Raw genomic sequence first — 25,422 nt, 5'->3', positions numbered from 1 at the left:
TGAACATATCCCTCCTCCCTATCTGCTACCATTGAACATATCCCTCCTCCCTATCTGCTACCATTGAACATATCCCTCCTCTCTATCTGCTACCATTGAACATAACCATCCTCCCTATCTGCTAGCATTGAACATATCCCTCCTCCCTATCTGCTACTGTTGAACATATCCCTCCTCCCTATCTGCTACCATTGAACATATCCCTCCTCCCTATCTGCTACTGTTGAACATATCCCTCCTCCCTATCTGCTACCATTGAACATATCCCTCCTCTCTATCTGCTACCATTGAACATAACCATCCTCCCTATCTGCTAGCATTGAACATATCCCTCCTCCCTATCTGCTACTGTTGAACATATCCCTCCTCCCTATCTGCTACCATTGAACATATCCCTCCTCTCTATCTGCTACCATTGAACATAACCATCCTCCCTATGTGCTACCATTGAACATATCCCTCCTCCCTATCTGCTACCATTGAACATATCCCTCCTCTCTATCTGCTACCATTGAACATAACCATCCTCTCTATCTGCTACCATTGAACATAACCATCCTCCCTATCTGCTACCATTGAACATATCTCTCCTCCCTATCTGCTACCATTGAGCATATCTCTCCTCCCTATCTGCTACCGTTGAACATATCCCTCCTCCCTATCTGCTACCATTGAACATATCCCTCCTCCCTATCTGCTACCATTGAACATATCCCTCCTCCCTATCTGCTACCATTGAACATATCTCTCCTCCCTATTTGCTACAATTGAACATATCTCTCCTCCCTATCTGCTACCATTGAACATATCTCTCCTCCCTATCTGCTACCATTGAACATAACCATCCTCTCTATCTGCTACCATTGAACATATCTCTCCTCCCTATCTGCTACCATTGAACATAACCATCCTCCCTATCTGCTACCATTGAACATAACCATCCTCCCTATCTGCTACCATTGAACATATCTCTCCTCCCTATCTGCTACCATTGAACATAACCATCCTCTCTATCTGCTACCATTGAACATAACCATCCTCCCTATCTGCTACCATTGAACATAACCATCCTCCCTATCTGCTACCATTGAACATATCTCTCCTCCCTATTTGCTACCATTGAACATATCTCTCCTCTCTATCTGCTACCATTGAACATATCTCTCCTCCCTATCTGCTACCATTGAACATAACCATCCTCTCTATCCGCTACCATTGAACATATCTCTCCTCCCTATCTGCTACCATTGAACATAACCATCCTCCCTATCTGCTACCATTGAACATATCTCTCCTCCCTATTTGCTACCATTGAACATATCTCTCCTCCCTATCTGCTACCATTGAACATAACCATCCTCTCTATCTGCTACCATTGAACATAACCATCCTCCCCTATCTACTACCATTGAACATATCTCTCCTCTCTATCTGCTACCATTGAACATATCTCTCCTCTCTATCTGCTACCATTAAATGTATACCTCCTCATCCACAACAATTTAAAGTATACGTCCACTCTATCTGCTGCCATTGAAGTTATAACTCTTCCCTATCCACAACAGTGAACGTATGTAAAGGAGCTGCAGGGAAGTCAGGCGCAGGAGAGCAGAAATGGGTAGCAAACGGAGCCTTTTATTAAGGCGAACCAAACACGGTACTAAGAAAACTAAACACGCACGGGTTACAATAACCCGGCGCAAACCAGCCTGGAGTACACATACATTTACATATAACAATTCCACACACAGACATGGGGGGAAACAGAGGGTTATATGCAAGACGAGTAATGAGGGAATGTGTGCGGGAAAACAAGACAAAACAAATGGAAAATGAAAGGTGGATCGGCGATGGCTAGAAGACCGATGATGTCGACCGCCGAATGCCGCCCAAACAAGGAGAGGGACCGACCTCGGCGGAAGTCGTAACAACTTATATCACTCCTCCCTATCGCTCTCAATTGAACTCTGGCCTATGTTCCATTATACCATGTATAGTTACTTTGGTAACCATTATGTAACTACAGCACTCAGTTGTACATACAGTAACAGTAGATAACTATAACTATCTTTACATAAATTACATCATTTCAGTTGTGATTTATTTCAAATAATAGGAAACTCAATAAATATTTTTCTAATTAGTTTAAATATAGCTACAATGTAATTACATAAAAACTGGGACATTTCATGGGAATTCAATACTTTAATATGCAACCTAATGTAAATTGTGACTTCTTACTGGAAAACAAAAGCTCATGATTGTGTGGTGGTTATGCGCTCCAACACTATTCAGTGTGTTTATCATTAGTCCTGAATGTTACATTTCCAATAACTTGCTGAGATATTCTATGAAAGCAATGGGATGTAGGCCACAGGGAAATGTTACGGCTTTGCATAATCAGAACAATGAAAGTGCACTGCCTAGGATTTAGTAGGATGAGGGTGGCCACCTAAGGACTAGTAGATGGTTGACCCTTGACCCTATGAATTATGACGTGACTCAAACTGCTTGCTCACGAGAGTCATACAGTATATGATATGGATCTGTTGACGGTCATCTGTTAATCGCTGTGTGGTTGAGTAGTAACACCTCAAAACTCCTATTAGAGCCAAAGGTTGTGGGTTCAATACCAACTACTGGCTTTCGTGAACTTTTTCCATCTGTGCTGTTTCAATAAATGTCAAAAAGTGTGAAAGGAGGGTGGAATACCCCCCCCCCCCCCATGTTATGCCCCTACTTATCAAGGAAACATTGACTCCAAATGGTTGGAACTGAAAGTTTTGTCTGCCAGCCTCCAAAATGCACATTTTCGATGCTTTTGCAACCCACCTCGGGGAAAAACAACATAGAGGAAACACTGATGACTGTTGTGTCCGCATGTGGCGGGCAACCGACCAATCGCCACCCAGAAGCAGAGCTTGTGTCTCAGGAGTCAGGAACAACAGGTGTGTAGCAGACATACAGAGAGGCCCCAGAGGTCGAGACAAAAACAACAACTGACCCGGCAACAGGAGAAAGCCATAAAAACAAACCTCCATTTCAACAACCGCCTCACAACAAACCCTCTGTCTGTGTAGAGAAAACGCTTGCCATCACATTGTGAGCAGTTGTACAACTGACACTACTAGAGGAGTAGTTATTGTCGGATTTATTTGTACTTCTTTGATTTTGTGCCCGGTAAGTGTGGTTATTAAGCAGTTGGATTGAGTCAAAAGAATTAAATCAAAGTGATGTTTAGCAATGATAAACTATGAGGCTAAAAGATGGACTTATAGTCAGTTCCCTTTATCGCTGGTGAATCAGCTTTTTACTCGACAGAGTGGATGTGAGAATGTGATCGCTCGGGGCTCAAAGGGAACTTTAGTCCGGGCTCTATAAAGGTACTGTTATGTGGTGAATACAGTAAACCACAATCACATGCTGCCCTCTGATTCCCCCAGTTTCCTCCTCCATCAATAAACTTACAGTCTCCCCGGGTGGAAGCCATTTTGTGTCAAATATCAACTGATATACATGGTACGTAATAAATGAGGACGTAAATGTAAATGAAGACAGATGGATACAGATGTTAAGAAAATAAATTTATGAGTAAAGCTAATATCATGTAATGTTATTTTGATAAGATTGAGTACAATCGAGTTTCATTTTTAAAAATGGGATTCTTTTATCTAGTCCAGTGGTCTGAAGAATGTGCCCCGGGAGCCATTTTCTGGCCCGCTATCTGAATTAACGTGGCCCCAATCTGTGCTACCATCACTTGCCTCTCAGATTATGTGGTCCTTGGTAGTTTAGTTGGTAGAGCGTGGCACTTCTATCACCAGGGTTGTGGGTGCAATTCCCAAGGGGGAGTAGTATGAAAAAAATATATGAAAATGCATCCACTCACTACTCTAAGTTGCTCTGGATAAGAACGTATGCTAAGTTACTCAAATGTATTTGAAAATATTTTATGTTGGGGAAATAAGAACTTAAATTCATACACAAAATCAGTTAATTCATTGTGAGCACTATTTAGGCTAACACTATTTAGGCTAACATAAAAGAATCAATTGCTGTAGTGTGTGAATGTAAAAAAATGTTTGATGACGTCATTGTTTTTGACCGCTCGTCACTCATGACCTCACTCATGAAACCTTTTACAAACACACACTGTTTAAATGACATCACCCATGGAACCTTTAACCCCCACTGTTTCAATGACATCACCTATGGAACCTTTAAACCCACTGTTTCAATGACATCACCCATGGAACCTTTAAACCCACTGTTTCTATCACATCACCCATGGAACCTTTAAACTCACTGTTTCAATGACATCACCCATGGAACCTTTAACCCCCACTGTTTCTATGACATCACCCACCATATTTGCTTTGTTTGATGGGCGGAAAAATAACAGATTTCCTCAGCTTTAACAAAAATACATTAAACAAAAGCTCACAAATAGCACACTAAGTAACCGTGAATGTCCTATCAATTCCTCCAAAAGGGCCATCTTTATTGCCGGTCGGTCTGACGTTACATTCATGTACATGTTTTTTTTTACGTTGTGGACCAATCAAGTCCAGCCTGAAGTCTCTGTCCCTAATGAATTGGATCCCATTCTCACTGGATTTCTGATTGTCTAATCTGAACATGGGTTTAAATTGTAATAGTTTTCTTTCAAATACTTTAGCTGCGCTTGATTGAGTGTTTAATGGAACCAAATGGCGTAGTCCCAGAAGTGCAAACCACACCCATCTCACGCTCCAGACAGGCTCAGTCAAACGCTTCTTATGACATTGTTGTTATCGGTTCATCAATCGGTATTCCTTTGATGTAAATCCACATGGTTTCCTGGGAGTAGCAATGTAAAATCTAAACCTTACTTTCCTCTTGTTTTTCCCTCTCTCTCCTCATCCCTCCCTTCTATTTCCCTGTTCCTCCTCATCACTCTCTCCAGCCCACTGTGCCGAGAAGTGTGTTCACGGCCGTTGTGTAGCCCCCAGCACCTGCCAGTGTGAGCCCGGCTGGGGGGGCCCCGACTGCTCCAGTGGTGAGACTCTACAGCTGTGTCTGTCAGTCTATTTGTCTGTCTGTCCGTATGTCTGTCTGTCCGCCTCGGCCTGCCTACACACACACGCACACACACACACAGAGATAGAGAGTAACACACACGCAGGCACAAAGACAAACACACACACAGAGAGATAGAGAGTAACACACACGCAGGCACAAAGACAAACACACACACGGAGAAAGAGAGAGAGCGAGAAAGAAAGGGAGATATACACACACACACTAACAGGCGTTTTGTCTCTCAGCACGCACATAGTGTGACTCTCTTAGACCCTACTGCCAATACACACTTCCTCCCTCACACAAACACCAGGCTCGTCCACCCCTCTGATCTCATTTGGGCACACTTGGGTTCGCTTTTATCTTGAACTTCTGTATTTCTTACGACGTGAATGTGACATGGGTGAAGTCACCCTATTTTTGTTAGTCTGGAACCGCTTTGATGTATAAATATGGACGTGACACCCCTTCAGCCACGTTGTTTGTACCCTGATCCACAGCTGCAGACAAAGTGGGGACACCGTGTGTGTCAGCATCCCAAATGGCACCCTATTTCCTATGTAGTGCACTACTTTTGACCAGGGGCCTATGGGCTTTTTGCTAGGTAGTGCACTACATAGTGAACAGGGGGCCATTTGGGACACTTGCCTGTGAGTTGTGAGATTGCCAGGTCTTCTTCTATGTGCTCTGTCTGAAAGGCGTCACACTTGATGGCCTTTGTCTTTGTTAGCCAAACGGCAGGGCAGAACTTCCACTCACTGCCTTCTCTTTCAAGATGGCCAGCATGGCTGCCCACTGGAGTTATAACATGCAATCAGCGACACCTATCTCCTTATAAATATAGCTTATTTTAGATTGTCATTTGAGGAACTTTGGGATAAAGTTTAGATTATGAAATGTTTGGGTTTTGAGACTTGTTTTCTTGATCTAGAATGAATGTAGAGCAAATTGTGTAGGGGGGATAAGTGATGTTATCAGATTAAAAGGTCTCCTCTTTCAGTCTCTATTGAAACAGGTGTAGGGAGTCTATGAGCCCTGTGTGTGTCTGTGTGCGTAATGCGTGGGCGTGTGTAAGTGTGTATGCGACTGTGCGTGCGTGAGCCTCCGCACATGTGTGTGTCTGTGATTATATTAGGTGCTCAAGCATTGCTCCCCCGCTGTCTCCAGTGTCCATCGTTTAATAAAGGGGCTTATTGTTGTGTCTGGAGCCTGGGACTCCCTAAGGACCTGAACAGGCCTGACTAATCTGTCTGATGGTGGGGAACCAGATCCAAATATCACTAGTCTGGGATCTGACTGGCTAACTGGACCAAAGGTAAAAAGTAAGGAGATATGGCCATAGATAGGCTTGTGACGCTATATCATTTAAAACCACTTGTGCCTTACCTAATGGGATCAAAGTGCACAAATTTGTCCAAAGTTGCCCTGTTAGATGAAAATGAAAATGTTATTGTTACTGCTAGGCTATTCCAGAGGGAACTACCTTTTTAAATGTTATTGTTACTGCTAGGCTATTCCAGAGGGAACTACCTTTTTAAATGTTATTGTTACTGCTAGGCTATTCCAGAGGGAATTACCTTTTAAATGTTATTGTTATTGCTAGGCTATTCCAGAGGGAACTACCTTTTTAAATGTTATTGTTACTGCTAGGCTATTCCAGAGGGAACTACCTTTTTAAATGTTATTGTTACTGCTAGGCTATTCCAGAGGGAACTACCTTTTTTAAATGTTATTGTTACTGCTAGGCTTTTCCAGAGGGAACTACCTTTTTTAAATGTTATTGTTACTGCTAGGCTATTCCAGAGGGAACTACCTTTTTAAATGTTATTGTTACTGCTAGGCTATTCCAGAGGGAACTACCTTTTTAAATGTTATTGTTACTGCTAGGCTATTCCAGAGGGAACTACCTTTTTTAAATGTTATTGTTACTGCTAGGCTATTCCAGAGGGAACTACCTTTTTAAATGTTATTGTTACTGCTAGGCTATTCCAGAGGGATCTACCTTTTTAAATGTTATTGTTACTGCTAGGCTATTCCAGAGGGAACTACCTTTTTAAATGTTATTGTTACTGCTAGGCTATTCCAGAGGGAACTACCTTTTTAAATGTTATTGTTACTGCTAGGCTATTCCAGAGGGAACTACCTTTTTAAATGTTATTGTTACTGCTAGGCTATTCCAGAGGGAACTACCTTTTTAAATGTTATTGTTACTGCTAGGCTATTCCAGAGGGAACTACCTTTTTAAATGTTATTGTTACTGCTAGGCTATTCCAGAGGGAACTACCTTTTTAAATGTTATTGTTACTGCTAGGCTATTCCAGAGGGAACTACCTTTTTAAATGTTATTGTTACTGCTAGGCTATTTCAGAGGGAACTACCTTTTTAAATGTTATTGTTACTGCTAGGCTATTCCAGAGGGGACTACCTTTTTAAATGTTATTGTTACTGCTAGACTATTCCAGAGGGAACTACCTTTTTAAATGTTATTGTTACTGCTAGGCTATTCCAGAGGGAACTACCTTTTTTAAATGTTATTGTTACTGCTAGGCTATTCCAGAGGGAACTACCTTTTTAAATGTTATTGTTACTGCTAGGCTATTCCAGAGGGAACTACCTTTTTAAATGTTATTGTTACTGCTAGGCTATTCCAGAGGGAACTACCTTTTTAAATGTTATTGTTACTGCTAGGCTATTCCAGAGGGAACTACCTTTTTAAATGTTATTGTTACTGCTAGGCTATTTCAGAGGGAACTACCTTTTTAAATGTTATTGTTACTGCTAGGCTATTCCAGAGGGGACTACCTTTTTAAATGTTATTGTTACTGCTAGGCTATTCCAGAGGGAACTACCTTTTTACACTTTACCGTTATTTACAAGTCATTTAGCAGATGCTCTTATGCAGAGCAAACATATATTTATATGTTCATACTTTCTTTTCCTGTACTGGTGCCCTGTGGGAATCAAACCCACATCCCTGGCATTGCAAGCACCATGCTCTACCAACTGAGCCAAGCGGGAATAATTTTTGTAAAGTTAGGATTTGGAATTATTTTGACAGTATGAGAATGATATCATTCCGTGAGTATTACACAGCCACAGTGAGGGGTCCTACTGGCCGTTGGTCTGCTCCTGGGGCCGCCACACGTGTCCCGATGATTACTGTAACTAATCTGTATTGACTGCTTGGTTCATGGATCAATAAGAGTAGCTCAGGATAGCCCCTCAGGCCCACCCCTGGTGGGTGTGTTTGTTAACATCTGATTAGCTCAAAGTCTGTTTTCACCCAAACCATCCAATGAGTCAACTTGTTTTGTTTGAAAGATGGACATGGGAGAGTCTGATGGGGAATGTTTTCACTTATTTGTTGTCTGTGAAAACACAGTAACATCTCTGTTTGGAATGCAGTATATTTTGTTTTGCTGTGTTACAGGCTACATATTCTTCTAAGCATGCTGTTTCAGGAAATATATCTTGTGGGAAAGTAGAAATATTTACATATACATTAAATGTAAGCGAATATACACATAGAAGTCGCTTTGTACGATAAATAATATAGCAATATACAATAATTGTGGTGTAATCTACCCAACTATCCATCTTACTGCTTTGAGATCAGAGTCAACTCATTGAGTGGAACGGTCGAAGGCTAAGCCAACCAGTCGTGTTGAGAATGAATATCCATTTCCTTTTTAAAACCAGGTCTTAGCTGCATTCAGTCTCTGTTTTGGGGGGCCCCCTTGAGCCAGTCTCTCAAAGGGGGTGGGGGGGGGTCCCGTGCAGTATCCTAGTACCCTATTCAATATCCCCCTAAGTAATATGACTTTTCATTTCCTCTTGAGCCTTAAAAGCCAGACTTATTGTTGCCTTATTGTTGCCTCTAGTTTACGGATCAACGGACCCCAACAATATGTCTGAGGATTGTTTTTGCTGTGGGGTTCAAGAACAAGAGGAAAAGGGAGTACGCTAAATCTCTTTCTTAGATTAAAAAGGAAGTGTGGGAATAATAAAAGAGAGAAATTGTAAGGATGGTAATGTAGGAAATAACCCGAGGGTCTAGCTCTTGTGATTTCACAGTAGACACATGACAACAACAACCCAACAACCCAAGATACTCAGGAGGGACTGTTTCAATTTGTCGATGACTCTTGATATGTCTCTTATCTATTCACTAGTTTTAACATAAAACCTTTCAAAAGACCTTAACTCAATGACCCCCTCACAAAATGAAGCGATGCTAACCACTACTTAGCGCCACTACCTAGCGCTCAACGCCACTCAGACGATTTGTATCAAATGTATGAAAACAATCCAACCTTTAAATGAAGCACTAATACCCAGCTGTTTTCCAAGATCCCCTTTCAATTCCAAGACCCCACAATTCACAGAAACCTCCCTGCCTCTTGGAAAATAAAAGGTATTAATACCTTATTAATACCTTGCGCTGAAACGCCATATCCACACAATGGCTTGGTCATAAAGTGTCAGGCTTTTGTTTACGAGACAGGAGAGAGTTAGTTAGTTAGCTCAGAGGAGCCTGTTTGGCTGGTGTGGATTATATGCTGTATTAGGATCATCTAGGGCAGTCTGGGCACACACAGTGAGGAACAATCAGACACACACAGCTGAAGACATTAGTCTGGAAACAGTGTGTCAGGTGTTAGGTTTATGTGGGTTGGCTTTTACATGGAGATGGAGGTTGTGTTCCAAATGGCACCCTATTGCCTAGTTCACTACTTTTCACTAGAACCCTATGGGCCCTGAATAGGGTGCCATATGGGATGCACCGTAGCCTATTGTGGCCCCTCTTTACATTAAACTGTATTTCATTTGGGAAATGATAAGCCTGCAATAGGGAATTTACAATAGCTGTCGGTCTCCTCTTATACTTTCATACTTGATATATGCTTGATTTAACAGGTGTTGTTTTAAGTTATTACTTTACAGCACTGGTTGAATATATATTTCTATATTTTCTGTATTGAACTTGGCATGAGTGGCTTAGAGTTTGGATACCTAAACCCCAAAAATGTGGAGGAAAGCAGTTACACAGTGGTATCCATCTGGGGAAAAACTGGTTAAATCAACATTGTTTCCATGTCATTTCAACAACAAAAAGTCTATGTGATGACGTTGAATAAATGTGAAAAACTAATTGGATTTGCAAAAAGTCATCAATGTAAAGGAATTTCATCTTTTTTTACACCACTTTTAACCAAAACGTAATTACATGGTGATTTTTTGTTGTTGTTAATTTCACGTTGAATTCACGTTACTTAACAACTCAACCAAATTGAAATCAAAGGGACTGTAGCATTAGAGCATCCCAGTAGTAAGTGTGTTTACCGTACAACTCCAACAGTTCACGTGATATACAGTGAGTGTACAAAACATTAAGAACACCCTCCTAATATTGCACCTGGCACCTACTACCATACCCGTTCAAAGGCACTTTGATCTTTTGTCTTGCCCATTCACCCTCTGGATGGCACACACACACAATCCATGTCTCTATTGTCTCAAGGCTTAAAAATCCTTCTTTAACCTGTCTCCTCCCCTTCATCTACACTGATTGAAGTGGATTTAACAAGTGACATCAATAAGGGATCATAGCTTTCACCTGGATTCACCTGGTCTGTCAATGTCATGGAAAGAGCAGGTGTTCCTAAAATTTGGTACACTCAGTGTATATAATGACATAAACATAGTACCAGCCCTAGGCCATCTATCCAGCCATGTACCCAGGCTGTACCCAAACCAAGGGAGACAAATAACTTAAAATGCCTTGCAAATGCCATTTCTGAGCTGTCCAGCTTGAGTATCTCACTGGAGTATCCCACGGAAGTTAATTGTCATGGTCGAATCCTTGGAAACACACACACACACACAGAGTGAGAGAAGGGTCAGAGGGAGAGAGGGTGAGTGTTTAAGAGAAAGAAAGGGGGAAGGGGAGAGAAAGAAAACATAATATATCCTCTTTAACACACTCACACAATAATGTGGAAATGTTGAGGAATCGTACAGATGTCGTCTCTTAGCTGGGATTCCTCTGTATGACTGTTCCCATGAGCCTTGTGGGCTGACACACTGTGCAGGGCTCTGCATGGAAGAGTGGGCGATCTTAGAGGCATGGAAAAACACTCCCTCCCTCCATCCCTCTCTCTCTTTTTCTGTCTTTCTTTCTCCCCCTTTCTCTCCCTCCCTCCTTCCATCCCTCCCTTCTTCCGTCCCATACTCTTGGTCTGGGGCAAAGTCTGGGCCAACTCTCGACAAATAGCATGTCAAATTACTGGGCAATGTTTTTTTCTCTGTAACTGACACTTTTTCAAGAGGATTGCTCTATGTCTCTTAGAAGCTCTCTGGATTATTTTTAGATTGGGTTGTAAACTTGAGTTTGTTTTTGACAGGATCATTTAGTCTGATTTCCATAGGTATAGGAGAAATGACTTTAGTAAATAATAGTAAAGATAAGATAAGTAAAGAGGTTGATTATAGGAGTTCCTGCATTAGGAGTTACATCCACTGAATGGAAATAACCCTTGGGAGGCCCAAAAAAATCCGACCCCTGGCCTAAATTTTGTCCATTGTATATGGTCTGTATGTATTGCCAATCACTGATTGCTTGTGTTTTCTAAGCAATTAGCTGCTTCAATCGTGTAATCAACATAATATATGTCAATAACAGAACATCTTGATCCAATTTCCGGAACAAACAACCTCATGACCAAACACCCAATGCTTAGTGTGTCTCTTGTCTTTGGGTCATATGTGCTGAGTCTTGAATAAAAGGGAACAGTTTGTCCCAAGGCTTGACAATGAGGAGCCCTTCAGGTTTTCTAGTGGGACATTTTTATCTAGGTCAGATTGAACCCTAACTCTTTCTATTTAGGTCAGGTTGAACCATAACCCTTTCTATCTAGCTGAAGTTGAACCCTAACTCTTTCTATCTAGGTCAGGTTGAACCCTAACTCTTTCTATCTAGGTCAGGTTGAACCCTAACCCTTTCTATCTAGATCAGGTTACGCAAAGATACCGGAGTCCCAAAATAAATGCGAGAGGAGGTTTCTCTGCACAATGGGCTTTTTCTCTGTTTCTTTCTATCTTGCTCTCGCTCTCTTATTTATTTCTTAATCTCTCTCCCTCTTTCTCTCTGTCTCTTTCTTTCTCTCTTTCCATCCCTCTCTCTCTCCGCACCCACTGCCCACACTGTGTGATACTGTGTAAAACACAGCACTTTAGCCCGCAGCTAAGCAGTGCACTTTTCACCAGCAGGCCAAAACGTAAAGAGGCTAATGCAGGAGCCATAACGGCAGCCGTTAAGCGGTTGAGCCAAGCAGACTCCTGGTTTCCTGGTTTTAGCTGTGTCAGAGAGAAACTGTGGTTGAGATACAGCATAGTTCTTGGTTGGCGCATGTCCAGCGCCACATGAGGGTCATGCTGTTTGGCTCAGCTTGGCTCAGTGTCAAAGGATACTCTTCCTGTTGCTCCACAGTGAAGGATGAGGTTGCATGAAATGGGTGTGAAATTCCAACCATGGTAATATATGACACATTGACTTTGGTTATAAAATGCTTAAAAGTTAGTGGTTGGTGGCTGCGGCTTGGTAAAGTAAGTCATTTAGCAATTTGGGTGAATTATCACTAAGTGCTGATTTCGGGACAGTGTGTATTTTTCCTTTTTATGGGTAAGGGTAGGATAGAGCAGGATTCTAGATCTGAATTTAATTGTAACTTCTACCTTGAGCAGTTCTCAATCTTCTCTGGTATCAGTCTAACCTTATAGTCACTGTTGAGCAATATGACGGGTCTCCAGTTGACTCGTTATGGTGTATGGATTACTGTACATTCAGACAGCTCAATGTTTGGCCAGATGTTTGTCTGGAACTCTGGATAGGACATTTCCCATCATCTCCGGAAATGTTACCGGTAGTAAAGGATCATCTACAGAAGACCCAGAACTCCTACAATGATATTGTAGACGCATAAGCTGAATTTCAGTCAGTGATGCATTTTAGGTCCGATGGCTTTCGAAGGCTTGTTTGACTTTGAAAGTGCATACTTCCTATAAATTGGGGGAAAAGTATTTGTGAAAATATCCGATGTTAAGAGGACTTGATTCACGAGGAGCTAGTGTTTTTTACTGCTCTGGAAATAGCTTGAGATAAACAGCTGGTTGGTTTTATAGGGTCAGTCTGGCTTATGTAACTGTGTAACTGTGGAGGAAGGATAGGGTGGGTGAAAAGAACTGGGAAGAAGAGCTGATTGTAAGAGGTTTCGCCGACTCATATACATTTTTGGGTCATACTATAATTAATGCATTCTAATTCTATGGTCATACTATGACTATGGGGACTTTCCTTGTGAAAAGGCGGGGGGGGGGGGTGTGAGCACAACACACCTATTGATGACACCATCACACACACACCCACCCAAACGACGTCATCGTTCACCCAAACACAGTACATTTTACGGCCCATTTTAAGGCGTGAGGCTTCCACTCGCGTCCTCTCATCAGACCTCTTCATGCTTTAATCAGGGCAGCCATAACACGTGTGGCCGGGGAGGTCGGCCTCAAACTAATACCACACCACACATGGGAAAGGGAAGGTCTCTACTGTTTATGTGCCTGGTTGGCAGACACCCTTCAACCACACTCTAGTTTCTGACGTCGTGGGTAAAGACGTCAAGAAGAAATGAGGGCCCAGAAGCAGCAGGGTTCATTTAGGTTCAATCCGGGAGTGGGACTTGTATTGTAACGAGTACAATGATGATGCCTTCTATACATGTTAATGTAGTTGATGATTTCTGATTCTTTATAGCTGCAAAGTAAGTTTAATGTTACAGCCCACTGGGCACAGACGTCAATTCAACGTCTATTCCACGTTGGTTCAACGTAATTTAATTGAAATGATGTGGAAACAACGTTGATTCAACCAGTGTGTGCCCAGTGGGAGGTATCCAAAACAAGTGTCGAAATTAACCTGATGAAGCTACAGGCAACTGCCAAAATAAAGGAAACCCCAACATAAAGTGTCTTCTTAATAAGGTGTTGAGCCACCATGAGACAGAACAGCTTCAATGCACCTTGGCATAGATTCTACAAGTGTCTGGTACACTGTTGGAGGGATGCGACACCCTTATTCCATAAAATATTCCATAATTTGGTGTTTTGTTGATGGTGGTGGAAAGACGTCGCTCCAGAATCTCCGGTGTTCAGTTGGGTTGAGCTCTGATGACTAAGACATGGAATATGGTTTAAATCATTTTCATGATCATCAAACACTTCAGTGAAACACTCGTTCCCTGCGGATGGGGGCATTGTCATCCTATGGGGCATAGCCATGGTAGCCAAAATGATGGCCTGCCCAGCATTTTTATACATGATCCTAAGTATGATGAGATGTTAATTAATTGCTTAATTAATTGCTTAATTAACTCAGGAACCACACCTGTGTGGAAGTACCTGCTTTCAATATACTTTGTATCTCTAATTTAATTGAATGTTTCCATTATTTTGGCAGTTACCTGTACTGTACATGTGTCGTTCCTTTATGCACCTCACAATGAAATAAATGAAATAGAATGAAGCTAAGGCCGGTTGTCTTCTTTAGTGGGCTGTCTTTACTTTTTTGGGATACCTAGTTAGATACCTAGTTGGATAGATAGTTGGATAGATAGTTGGATACCTAGTTGGATACCTAGATAGATACCTAGTTGGATACCTAGTTAGATACCTAGTTGGATACCTAGTTGGATAGATAGTTGGATATCTAGTTGGATACCTAGTTGGATACCTAGTTGGATACCTAGATAGATACCTAGTTGGATACCTAGTTAGATACCTAGTTAGATACCTAGTTGGATACCTAGTTGGATACCTAGTTGGATACCTAGATAGATACCTAGTTGGATACCTAGTTGGATACCAAGTTGGATACCAAGTTGGATACCAAGTTGGATACCAAGTTGGATACCTAGTTGGACACCTAGTTGGATAGATAGTTGAATACCTAGTGGGATAGATAGTGGGATACCTAGTTGGATACCTAGTTGGATACCTAGTTGGATACCTAGTTGGATACCTAGTTGGACACCTAGTTGGATAGATAGTTGAATACCTAGTGGGATAGATAGTGGGATACCTAGTTGGATACCTAGTTGGATACCAAGTTGGATACCTAGTTGGATACCTAGTTGGATACCAAGTTGGATACCAAGTTGGATACCTAGTTGGATACCTAGTTGGATACCTAGTTAGATACCTAGTTGGATACCTAGTTGGATACCAAGTTGGATACCTAGTTGGATACCTAGTTGGATACCTAGTTGGATACCTAGTTGGATACCTAGTTAGATACCTAGTTGGATACCTAGTTAGATACCTAGTTGGATACCTAGTTAGATACCTAGTTGGATACCTAGTTAGATACCTAGTTAGATACCTAATTGGATATCTAGTTAGATACCTAGTTGGATACCTAGTTGGATAGATAGTTGGATACCGAATTGGATACCTAGTTAGATACGTAATTGGATACCTAGTTAGATACCTAGTTGGATACCTAGTTGGATAGATAGTTGGATACCTAGTTGGACACCTAGTTAGATACCTAGTTGGATACCTAGTTAGATACCTAGTTGGATAGATAGTTGGATACCTAGTTGGATACCTAGTTAGATACCTAGATGGATACCTAGTTGGATAGATAGTTGGATACCTAGTTGGATACCTAGTTAGATACCTAGATGGATACCTAGTTGGATAGATAGTTGGATACCTAGTTGGACACCTAGTTAGATACCTAGTTGGATACCTAGTTAGATACCTAGTTGGATAGATAGTTGGATACCTAGTTAGATACCTAGTTGGATACCTAGTTAGATACCTAGTTGGATACCTAGTTGGATACCTAGTTAGATACCGAATTGGATACCTAGTTAGATACCTAGTTAGATACCTAATTGGATATCTAGTTAGATACCTAGTTGGATACCTAGTTGGATAGATAGTTGGATACCGAATTGGATACCTAGTTAGATACCTAGTTAGATACCTAATTGGATACCTAGTTAGATACCTAGTTGGATACCTAGTTGGATAGATAGTTGGATACCTACTTGGACACCTAGTTAGATACCTAGTTGGATACCTAGTTAGATACCTAGTTGGATAGATAGTTGGATACCTAGTTGGATACCTAGTTAGATACCTAGATGGATACCTAGTTGGATAGATAGTTGGATACCTAGTTGGATACCTAGTTAGATACCTAGATGGATACCTAGTTGGATAGATAGTTGGATACCTAGTTGGACACCTAGTTAGATACCTAGTTGGATACCTAGTTAGATACCTAGTTGGATAGATAGTTGGATACCTAGTTAGATACCTAGTTGGATAGATAGTTGGATACCTAGTTGGACACCTAGTTGGATAGATAGTTGGATACCTAGTTGGATACCTAGTTCGATACCTAGTTGGATAGATAGTTGGATACCTAGTTGGATACTTAGTTGGATACCTAGTTGGACACCTAGTTGGATACCTAGTTGGATACTTAGTTGGATACCTAGTTGGATACCAAGTTGGATAGATAGTTGGATACCTAGTTGGATACTTAGTTGGATACCTAGTTGGACACCTAGTTGGATAGATAGTTGGATACCTAGTTGGATACCTAGTTCGATACCTAGTTGGATACATTTACATTTAAGTCATTTTGCAGACGCTCTTATCCAGAGCGACTTACAAATTGGTGCATTCACCTAATATCCAGTTGAACAGCCACTTTACAATAGTGCATCTAAATCTTTTAAGGGGGGGGGGGTAGAAGGATTACTTTATCCTATCCTAGGTATTCCTTAAAGAGGTGGGGGGATACCTAGTTGGACACCTAGCTGGATAGATAGTTTGATACCTAGTTGGATAGATAGTTGGATACTTAGTTGGATACCTAGTTGGATAGATAGTTGGATACTTAGTTGGATAGATAGTTGGATACTTAGTTGGATACCTAGTTGGATAGATAGTGGGATACCTAGTTGGATACTTAGTTGGATAGATAGTTGGATACTTAGTTGGATACCTAGTTGGATAGATAGTGGGATACCTAGTTGGATACCTGGTTGGATAGATAGATGGATTCTTAGTTGGATAGATAGTTGGATACCTAGTTGGATAGATAGTTTGATACCTAGTTGGATAGATAGTTGGATAGATAGTTGGATACTTAGTTGGATACCTAGTTGGATAGATAGTTGGATACTTAGTTGGATACCTAGTTGGATAGATAGTTGGATACTTAGTTGGATACCTAGTTGGATAGATAGTTGGATACTTAGTTGGATAGATAGTTGGATAGATAGTTGGATAATTAGTTAGAAACCTAGTTGGATACCTAGTTGGATAGATAGTTGGATAATTAGTTAGATACCTAGTTGGATACCTAGCTGGATAGATAGTTGGATACATAGTTGGATACCAAGTTGGATAGATAGTTGGATACTTAGTTGGATACCTAGTTGGATAGATAGTTGGATACTTAGTTGGATACCTAGTTGGATAGATAGTGGGATACCTAGTTGGATACCTGGTTGGATAGATAGTTGGATACTTAGTTGGATAGATAGTTGGATACCTAGTTGGATACCTAGTTGGACACCTAGTTGGACACCTAGTTGGACACCTAGTTGGATACCTAGTTAGATACCTAATTGGATACCTAGTTAGATACCTAGTTGGATACCTAGTTGGATAGATAGTTGGATACCTAGTTGGACACCTAGTTAGATACCTAGTTGGATACCTAGTTAGATACCTAGTTGGATAGATAGTTGGATACCTAGTTGGATACCTAGTTAGATACCTAGATGGATACCTAGTTGGATAGATAGTTGGATACCTAGTTGGATACCTAGTTAGATACCTAGATGGATACCTAGTTGGATAGATAGTTGGATACCTAGTTGGACACCTAGTTAGATACCTAGTTAGATACCTAGTTGGATACCTAGTTAGATACCTAGTTGGATACCTAGTTGGATACCTAGTTAGATACCGAATTGGATACCTAGTTAGATACCTAGTTAGATACCTAATTGGATATCTAGTTAGATACCTAGTTGGATACCTAGTTGGATAGATAGTTGGATACCGAATTGGATACCTAGTTAGATACCTAGTTAGATACCTAATTGGATACCTAGTTAGATACCTAGTTGGATACCTAGTTGGATAGATAGTTGGATACCTACTTGGACACCTAGTTAGATACCTAGTTGGATACCTAGTTAGATACCTAGTTGGATAGATAGTTGGATACCTAGTTGGATACCTAGTTAGATACCTAGATGGATACCTAGTTGGATAGATAGTTGGATACCTAGTTGGAAACCTAGTTAGATACCTAGATGGATACCTAGTTGGATAGATAGTTGGATACCTAGTTGGACACCTAGTTAGATACCTAGTTGGATACCTAGTTAGATACCTAGTTGGATAGATAGTTGGATACCTAGTTAGATACCTAGTTGGATAGATAGTTGGATACCTAGTTGGACACCTAGTTGGATAGATAGTTGGATACCTAGTTGGATACCTAGTTCGATACCTAGTTGGATAGATAGTTGGATACCTAGTTGGATACTTAGTTGGATACCTAGTTGGACACCTAGTTGGATACCTAGTTGGATACTTAGTTGGATACCTAGTTGGATACCAAGTTGGATAGATAGTTGGATACCTAGTTGGATACTTAGTTGGATACCTAGTTGGACACCTAGTTGGATAGATAGTTGGATACCTAGTTGGATACCTAGTTCGATACCTAGTTGGATACATTTACATTTAAGTCATTTTGCAGACGCTCTTATCCAGAGCGACTTACAAATTGGTGCATTCACCTAATATCCAGTTGAACAGCCACTTTACAATAGTGCATCTAAATCTTTTAAGGGGGGGGGGGGGGTAGAAGGATTACTTTATCCTATCCTAGGTATTCCTTAAAGAGGTGGGGGGATACCTAGTTGGACACCTAGCTGGATAGATAGTTTGATACCTAGTTGGATAGATAGTTGGATACTTAGTTGGATACCTAGTTGGATAGATAGTTGGATACTTAGTTGGATAGATAGTTGGATACTTAGTTGGATACCTAGTTGGATAGATAGTGGGATACCTAGTTGGATACTTAGTTGGATAGATAGTTGGATACTTAGTTGGATACCTAGTTGGATAGATAGTGGGATACCTAGTTGGATACCTGGTTGGATAGACAGATGGATTCTTAGTTGGATAGATAGTTGGATACCTAGTTGGATAGATAGTTTGATACCTAGTTGGATAGATAGTTGGATAGATAGTTGGATACTTAGTTGGATACCTAGTTGGATAGATAGTTGGATACTTAGTTGGAGACCTAGTTGGATAGATAGTTGGATACTTAGTTGGATACCTAGTTGGATAGATAGTTGGATAGATAGTTGGATACTTAGTTGGATACCTAGTTGGATAGATAGTTGGATAATTAGTTAGAAACCTAGTTGGATACCTAGTTGGATAGATAGTTGGATAATTAGTTAGATACCTAGTTGGATACCTAGCTGGATAGATAGTTGGATACATAGTTGGATACCAAGTTGGATAGATAGTTGGATACTTAGTTGGATACCTAGTTGGATAGATAGTTGGATACTTAGTTGGATACCTAGTTGGATAGATAGTGGGATACCTAGTTGGATACCTGGTTGGATAGATAGTTGGATACTTAGTTGGATAGATAGTTGGATACCTAGTTGGATACCTAGTTGGACACCTAGTTGGACACCTAGTTGGACACCTAGTTGGATACCTAGTTGGATACCTAGTTGGACACCTAGCTGGATACCTAGTTGGATAGATAGTTGGATGCCTAGTTGGATAGATAGTTGGATACTTAGTTGGATACCTAGTTGGATAGATAGTTGGATACTTAGTTGGTTAGATAGTTGGATACTTAGTTGGATACCTAGTTGGATAGATAGTTGGATAATTAGTTAGAAACCTAGTTGGATACCTAGTTGGATAGATAGTTGGATAATTAGTTAGATACCTAGTTGGATACCTAGCTGGATAGATAGTTGGATACATAGTTGGATACCAAGTTGGATAGATAGTTGGATACTTAGTTGGATACCTAGTTGGATAGATAGTTGGATACTTAGTTGGATACCTAGTTGGATAGATAGTGGGATACCTAGTTGGATACCTGGTTGGATAGATAGTTGGATACTTAGTTGGATAGATAGTTGGATACCTAGTTGGATACCTAGTTGGACACCTAGTTGGACACCTAGTTGGACACCTAGTTGGATACCTAGTTGGATACCTAGTTGGACACCTAGCTGGATACCTAGTTGGATAGATAGTTGGATGCCTAGTTGGATAGATAGTTGGATACTTAGTTGGATACCTAGTTGGATAGATAGTTGGATACTTAGTTGGTTAGATAGTTGGATACTTAGTTGGATACCTAGTTGGATAGATAGTTGGATACCTAGTTAGATACCTAGTTGGATACCTAGTTGGATAGATAGTTGGATACCTAGTTGGACACCTAGTTAGATACCTAGTTAGATACCTAATTGGATATCTAGTTAGATACCTAGTTGGATACCTAGTTGGATAGATAGTTGGATACCGAATTGGATACCTAGTTAGATACCTAGTTAGATACCTAATTGGATACCTAGTTAGATACCTAGTTGGATACCTAGTTGGATAGATAGTTGGATACCTACTTGGACACCTAGTTAGATTCCTAGTTGGATACCTAGTTAGATACCTAGTTGGATAGATAGTTGGATACCTAGTTGGATACCTAGTTAGATACCTAGATGGATACCTAGTTGGATAGATAGTTGGATACCTAGTTGGATACCTAGTTAGATACCTAGATGGATACCTAGTTGGATAGATAGTTGGATACCTAGTTGGACACCTAGTTAGATACCTAGTTGGATACCTAGTTAGATACCTAGTTGGATAGATAGTTGGATACCTAGTTAGATACCTAGTTGGATAGATAGTTGGATACCTAGTTGGACACCTAGTTGGATAGATAGTTGGATACCTAGTTGGATACCTAGTTCGATACCTAGTTGGATAGATAGTTGGATACCTAGTTGGATACTTAGTTGGATACCTAGTTGGACACCTAGTTGGATACCTAGTTGGATACTTAGTTGGATACCTAGTTGGATACCAAGTTGGATAGATAGTTGGATACCTAGTTGGATACTTAGTTGGATACCTAGTTGGACACCTAGTTGGATAGATAGTTGGATACCTAGTTGGATACCTAGTTCGATACCTAGTTGGATACATTTACATTTAAGTCATTTTGCAGACGCTCTTATCCAGAGCGACTTACAAATTGGTGCATTCACCTAATATCCAGTTGAACAGCCACTTTACAATAGTGCATCTAAATCTTTTAAGGGGGGGGGGGGGGGTAGAAGGATTACTTTATCCTATCCTAGGTATTCCTTAAAGAGGTGGGGGGATACCTAGTTGGACACCTAGCTGGATAGATAGTTTGATACCTAGTTGGATAGATAGTTGGATACTTAGTTGGATACCTAGTTGATAGATAGTTGGATACTTAGTTGGATAGATAGTTGGATACTTAGTTGGATACCTAGTTGGATAGATAGTGGGATACCTAGTTGGATACTTAGTTGGATAGATAGTTGGATACTTAGTTGGATACCTAGTTGGATAGATAGTGGGATACCTAGTTGGATACCTGGTTGGATAGATAGATGGATTCTTAGTTGGATAGATAGTTGGATACCTAGTTGGATAGATAGTTTGATACCTAGTTGGATAGATAGTTGGATAGATAGTTGGATACTTAGTTGGATACCTAGTTGGATAGATAGTTGGATACTTAGTTGGATACCTAGTTGGATAGATAGTTGGATACTTAGTTGGATACCTAGTTGGATAGATAGTTGGATAGATAGTTGGATACTTAGTTGGATACCTAGTTGGATAGATAGTTGGATAATTAGTTAGAAACCTAGTTGGATACCTAGTTGGATAGATAGTTGGATAATTAGTTAGATACCTAGTTGGATACCTAGCTGGATAGATAGTTGGATACATAGTTGGATACCAAGTTGGATAGATAGTTGGATACTTAGTTGGATACCTAGTTGGATAGATAGTTGGATACTTAGTTGGATACCTAGTTGGATAGATAGTGGGATACCTAGTTGGATACCTGGTTGGATAGATAGTTGGATACTTAGTTGGATAGATAGTTGGATACCTAGTTGGATACCTAGTTGGACACCTAGTTGGACACCTAGTTGGACACCTAGTTGGATACCTAGTTGGATACCTAGTTGGATACCTAGTTGGACACCTAGCTGGATACCTAGTTGGATGCCTAGTTGGATAGATAGTTGGATACTTAGTTGGATACCTAGTTGGATAGATAGTTGGATACTTAGTTGGTTAGATAGTTGGATACTTAGTTGGATACCTAGTTGGATAGATAGTTGGATACCTAGTTAGATACCTAGTTGGATACCTAGTTGGATAGATAGTTGGATACCAAGTTGGACACCTAGTTAGATACCTAGTTGGATACCTAGTTAGATACCTAGTTGGATAGATAGTTGGATACCTAGTTGGATACCTAGTTAGATACCTAGATGGATACCTAGTTGGATAGATAGCTGGATACCTAGTTGGATACCTAGTTAGATACCTAGATGGATACCTAGTTGGATAGATAGTTGGATACCTAGTTGGACACCTAGTTAGATACCTAGTTGGATAGATAGTTGGATACCTAGTTAGATACCTAGTTGGATAGATAGTTGGATACCTAGTTGGACACCTAGTTGGATAGATAGTTGGATACCTAGTTCGATACCTAGTTCGATACCTAGTTGGATAGATAGTTGGATACCTAGTTGGATACTTAGTTGGATACCTAGTTGGACACCTAGTTGGATACCTAGTTGGATACTTAGTTGGATACCTAGTTGGATACCAAGTTGGATAGATAGTTGGATACCTAGTTGGATAGATAGTTGGATACTTAGTTGGTTAGATAGTTGGATACTTAGTTGGATACCTAGTTGGATAGATAGTTGGATACCTAGTTAGATACCTAGTTGGATACCTAGTTGGATAGATAGTTGGATACCTAGTTGGACACCTAGTTAGATACCTAGTTGGATACCTAGTTAGATACCTAGTTGGATAGATAGTTGGATACCTAGTTGGATACCTAGTTAGATACCTAGATGGATACCTAGTTGGATAGATAGCTGGATACCTTGTTGGATACCTAGTTAGATACCTAGATGGATACCTATTTGGATAGATAGTTGGACACCTAGTTAGATACCTAGTTGGATAGATAGTTGGATACCTAGTTAGATACCTAGTTGGATAGATAGTTGGATACCTAGTTGGACACCTAGTTGGATAGATAGTTGGATACCTAGTTGGATACCTAGTTCGATACCTAGTTGGATAGATAGTTGGATACCTAATTGGATACCAAGTTGGATAGATAGTTGGATACCTAGTTGGATACTTAGTTGGATACCTAGTTGGACACCTAGTTGGATAGATAGTTGGATACCTAGTCGGATACCTAGTTCGATACCTAGTTGGATAGATAGTTGGATACCTAGTTGGATACTTAGTTGGATACCTAGTTGGACACCTAGTTGGATAGATAGTTGGATACCTAGTTGGATACCTAGTTTGATACCTAGTTGGATAGATAGTTGGATACCTAGTTGGATACTTAGTTAGATCCCTAGTTGGATAGATAGTTGGATACCTAGTTGGACACCTAGTTGGATAGATAGTTGGATACCTAGTTGGATACCTAGTTCGATACCTAGTTGGAAAGATAGTTGGATACCTAGTTGGATACTTAGTTGGATACCTAGTTGGACACCTAGTTGGATACCTAGTTGGATACTTAGTTGGATACCTAGTTGGATACCAAGTTGGATAGATAGTTGGATACCTAGTTGGATACTTAGTTGGATACCTAGTTGGACACCTAGTTGGATAGATAGTTGGATACCTAGTTGGATACCTAGTTCGATACCTAGTTGGATACATTTACATTTAAGTCATTTTGCAGACGCTCTTATCCAGAGCGACTTACAAATTGGTGCATTCACCTAATATCCAGTTGAACAGCCACTTTACAATAGTGCATCTAAATCTTTTAAGGGGGGGGGGTAGAAGGATTACTTTATCCTATCCTAGGTATTCCTTAAAGAGGTGGGGGGATACCTAGTTGGACACCTAGCTGGATAGATAGTTTGATACCTAGTTGGATAGATAGTTGGATACTTAGTTGGTTAGATAGTTGGATACTTAGTTGGATACCTAGTTGGATAGATAGTTGGATACCTAGTTAGATACCTAGTTGGATACCTAGTTGGATAGATAGTTGGATACCTAGTTGGACACCTAGTTAGATACCTAGTTGGATACCTAGTTAGATACCTAGTTGGATAGATAGTTGGATACCTAGTTGGATACCTAGTTAGATACCTAGATGGATACCTAGTTGGATAGATAGCTGGATACCTTGTTGGATACCTAGTTAGATACCTAGATGGATACCTATTTGGATAGATAGTTGGACACCTAGTTAGATACCTAGTTGGATAGATAGTTGGATACCTAGTTAGATACCTAGTTGGATAGATAGTTGGATACCTAGTTGGACACCTAGTTGGATAGATAGTTGGATACCTAGTTGGATACCTAGTTCGATACCTAGTTGGATAGATAGTTGGATACCTAATTGGATACCAAGTTGGATAGATAGTTGGATACCTAGTTGGATACTTAGTTGGATACCTAGTTGGACACCTAGTTGGATAGATAGTTGGATACCTAGTCGGATACCTAGTTCGATACCTAGTTGGATAGATAGTTGGATACCTAGTTGGATACTTAGTTGGATACCTAGTTGGACACCTAGTTGGATAGATAGTTGGATACCTAGTTGGATACCTAGTTTGATACCTAGTTGGATAGATAGTTGGATACCTAGTTGGATACTTAGTTAGATCCCTAGTTGGATAGATAGTTGGATACCTAGTTGGACACCTAGTTGGATAGATAGTTGGATACCTAGTTGGATACCTAGTTCGATACCTAGTTGGATAGATAGTTGGATACCTAGTTGGATACTTAGTTGGATACCTAGTTGGACACCTAGTTGGATACCTAGTTGGATACTTAGTTGGATACCTAGTTGGATACCAAGTTGGATAGATAGTTGGATACCTAGTTGGATACTTAGTTGGATACTTAGTTGGATACCTAGTT

At 40.5% G+C, this 25,422-nt stretch overlaps 1 protein-coding gene across 1 annotated transcript in view; it reads left to right on the top strand.

The window, feature by feature from the left end:
- megf10 (multiple EGF-like-domains 10) overlaps positions 1-25,422 on the top strand; it is a 124,697-nt gene that overhangs the window by 42,937 nt on the left and 56,338 nt on the right. The window contains exon 5 of the mRNA XM_055875387.1: positions 4,946-5,038. Within this exon, the coding sequence (XP_055731362.1) occupies positions 4,946-5,038 (93 nt within the window). The remainder of the gene's footprint in view (positions 1-4,945; positions 5,039-25,422) is intronic.

The sequence above is a fragment of the Salvelinus fontinalis genome, chromosome 21, assembly GCF_029448725.1.
Source record: "Salvelinus fontinalis isolate EN_2023a chromosome 21, ASM2944872v1, whole genome shotgun sequence".
Lineage (NCBI taxonomy): Eukaryota > Metazoa > Chordata > Actinopteri > Salmoniformes > Salmonidae > Salvelinus > Salvelinus fontinalis.
The sequence above is the reverse complement of the archived record's forward strand: the minus strand, read 5'-3'. Positions and strand labels throughout refer to the sequence as shown.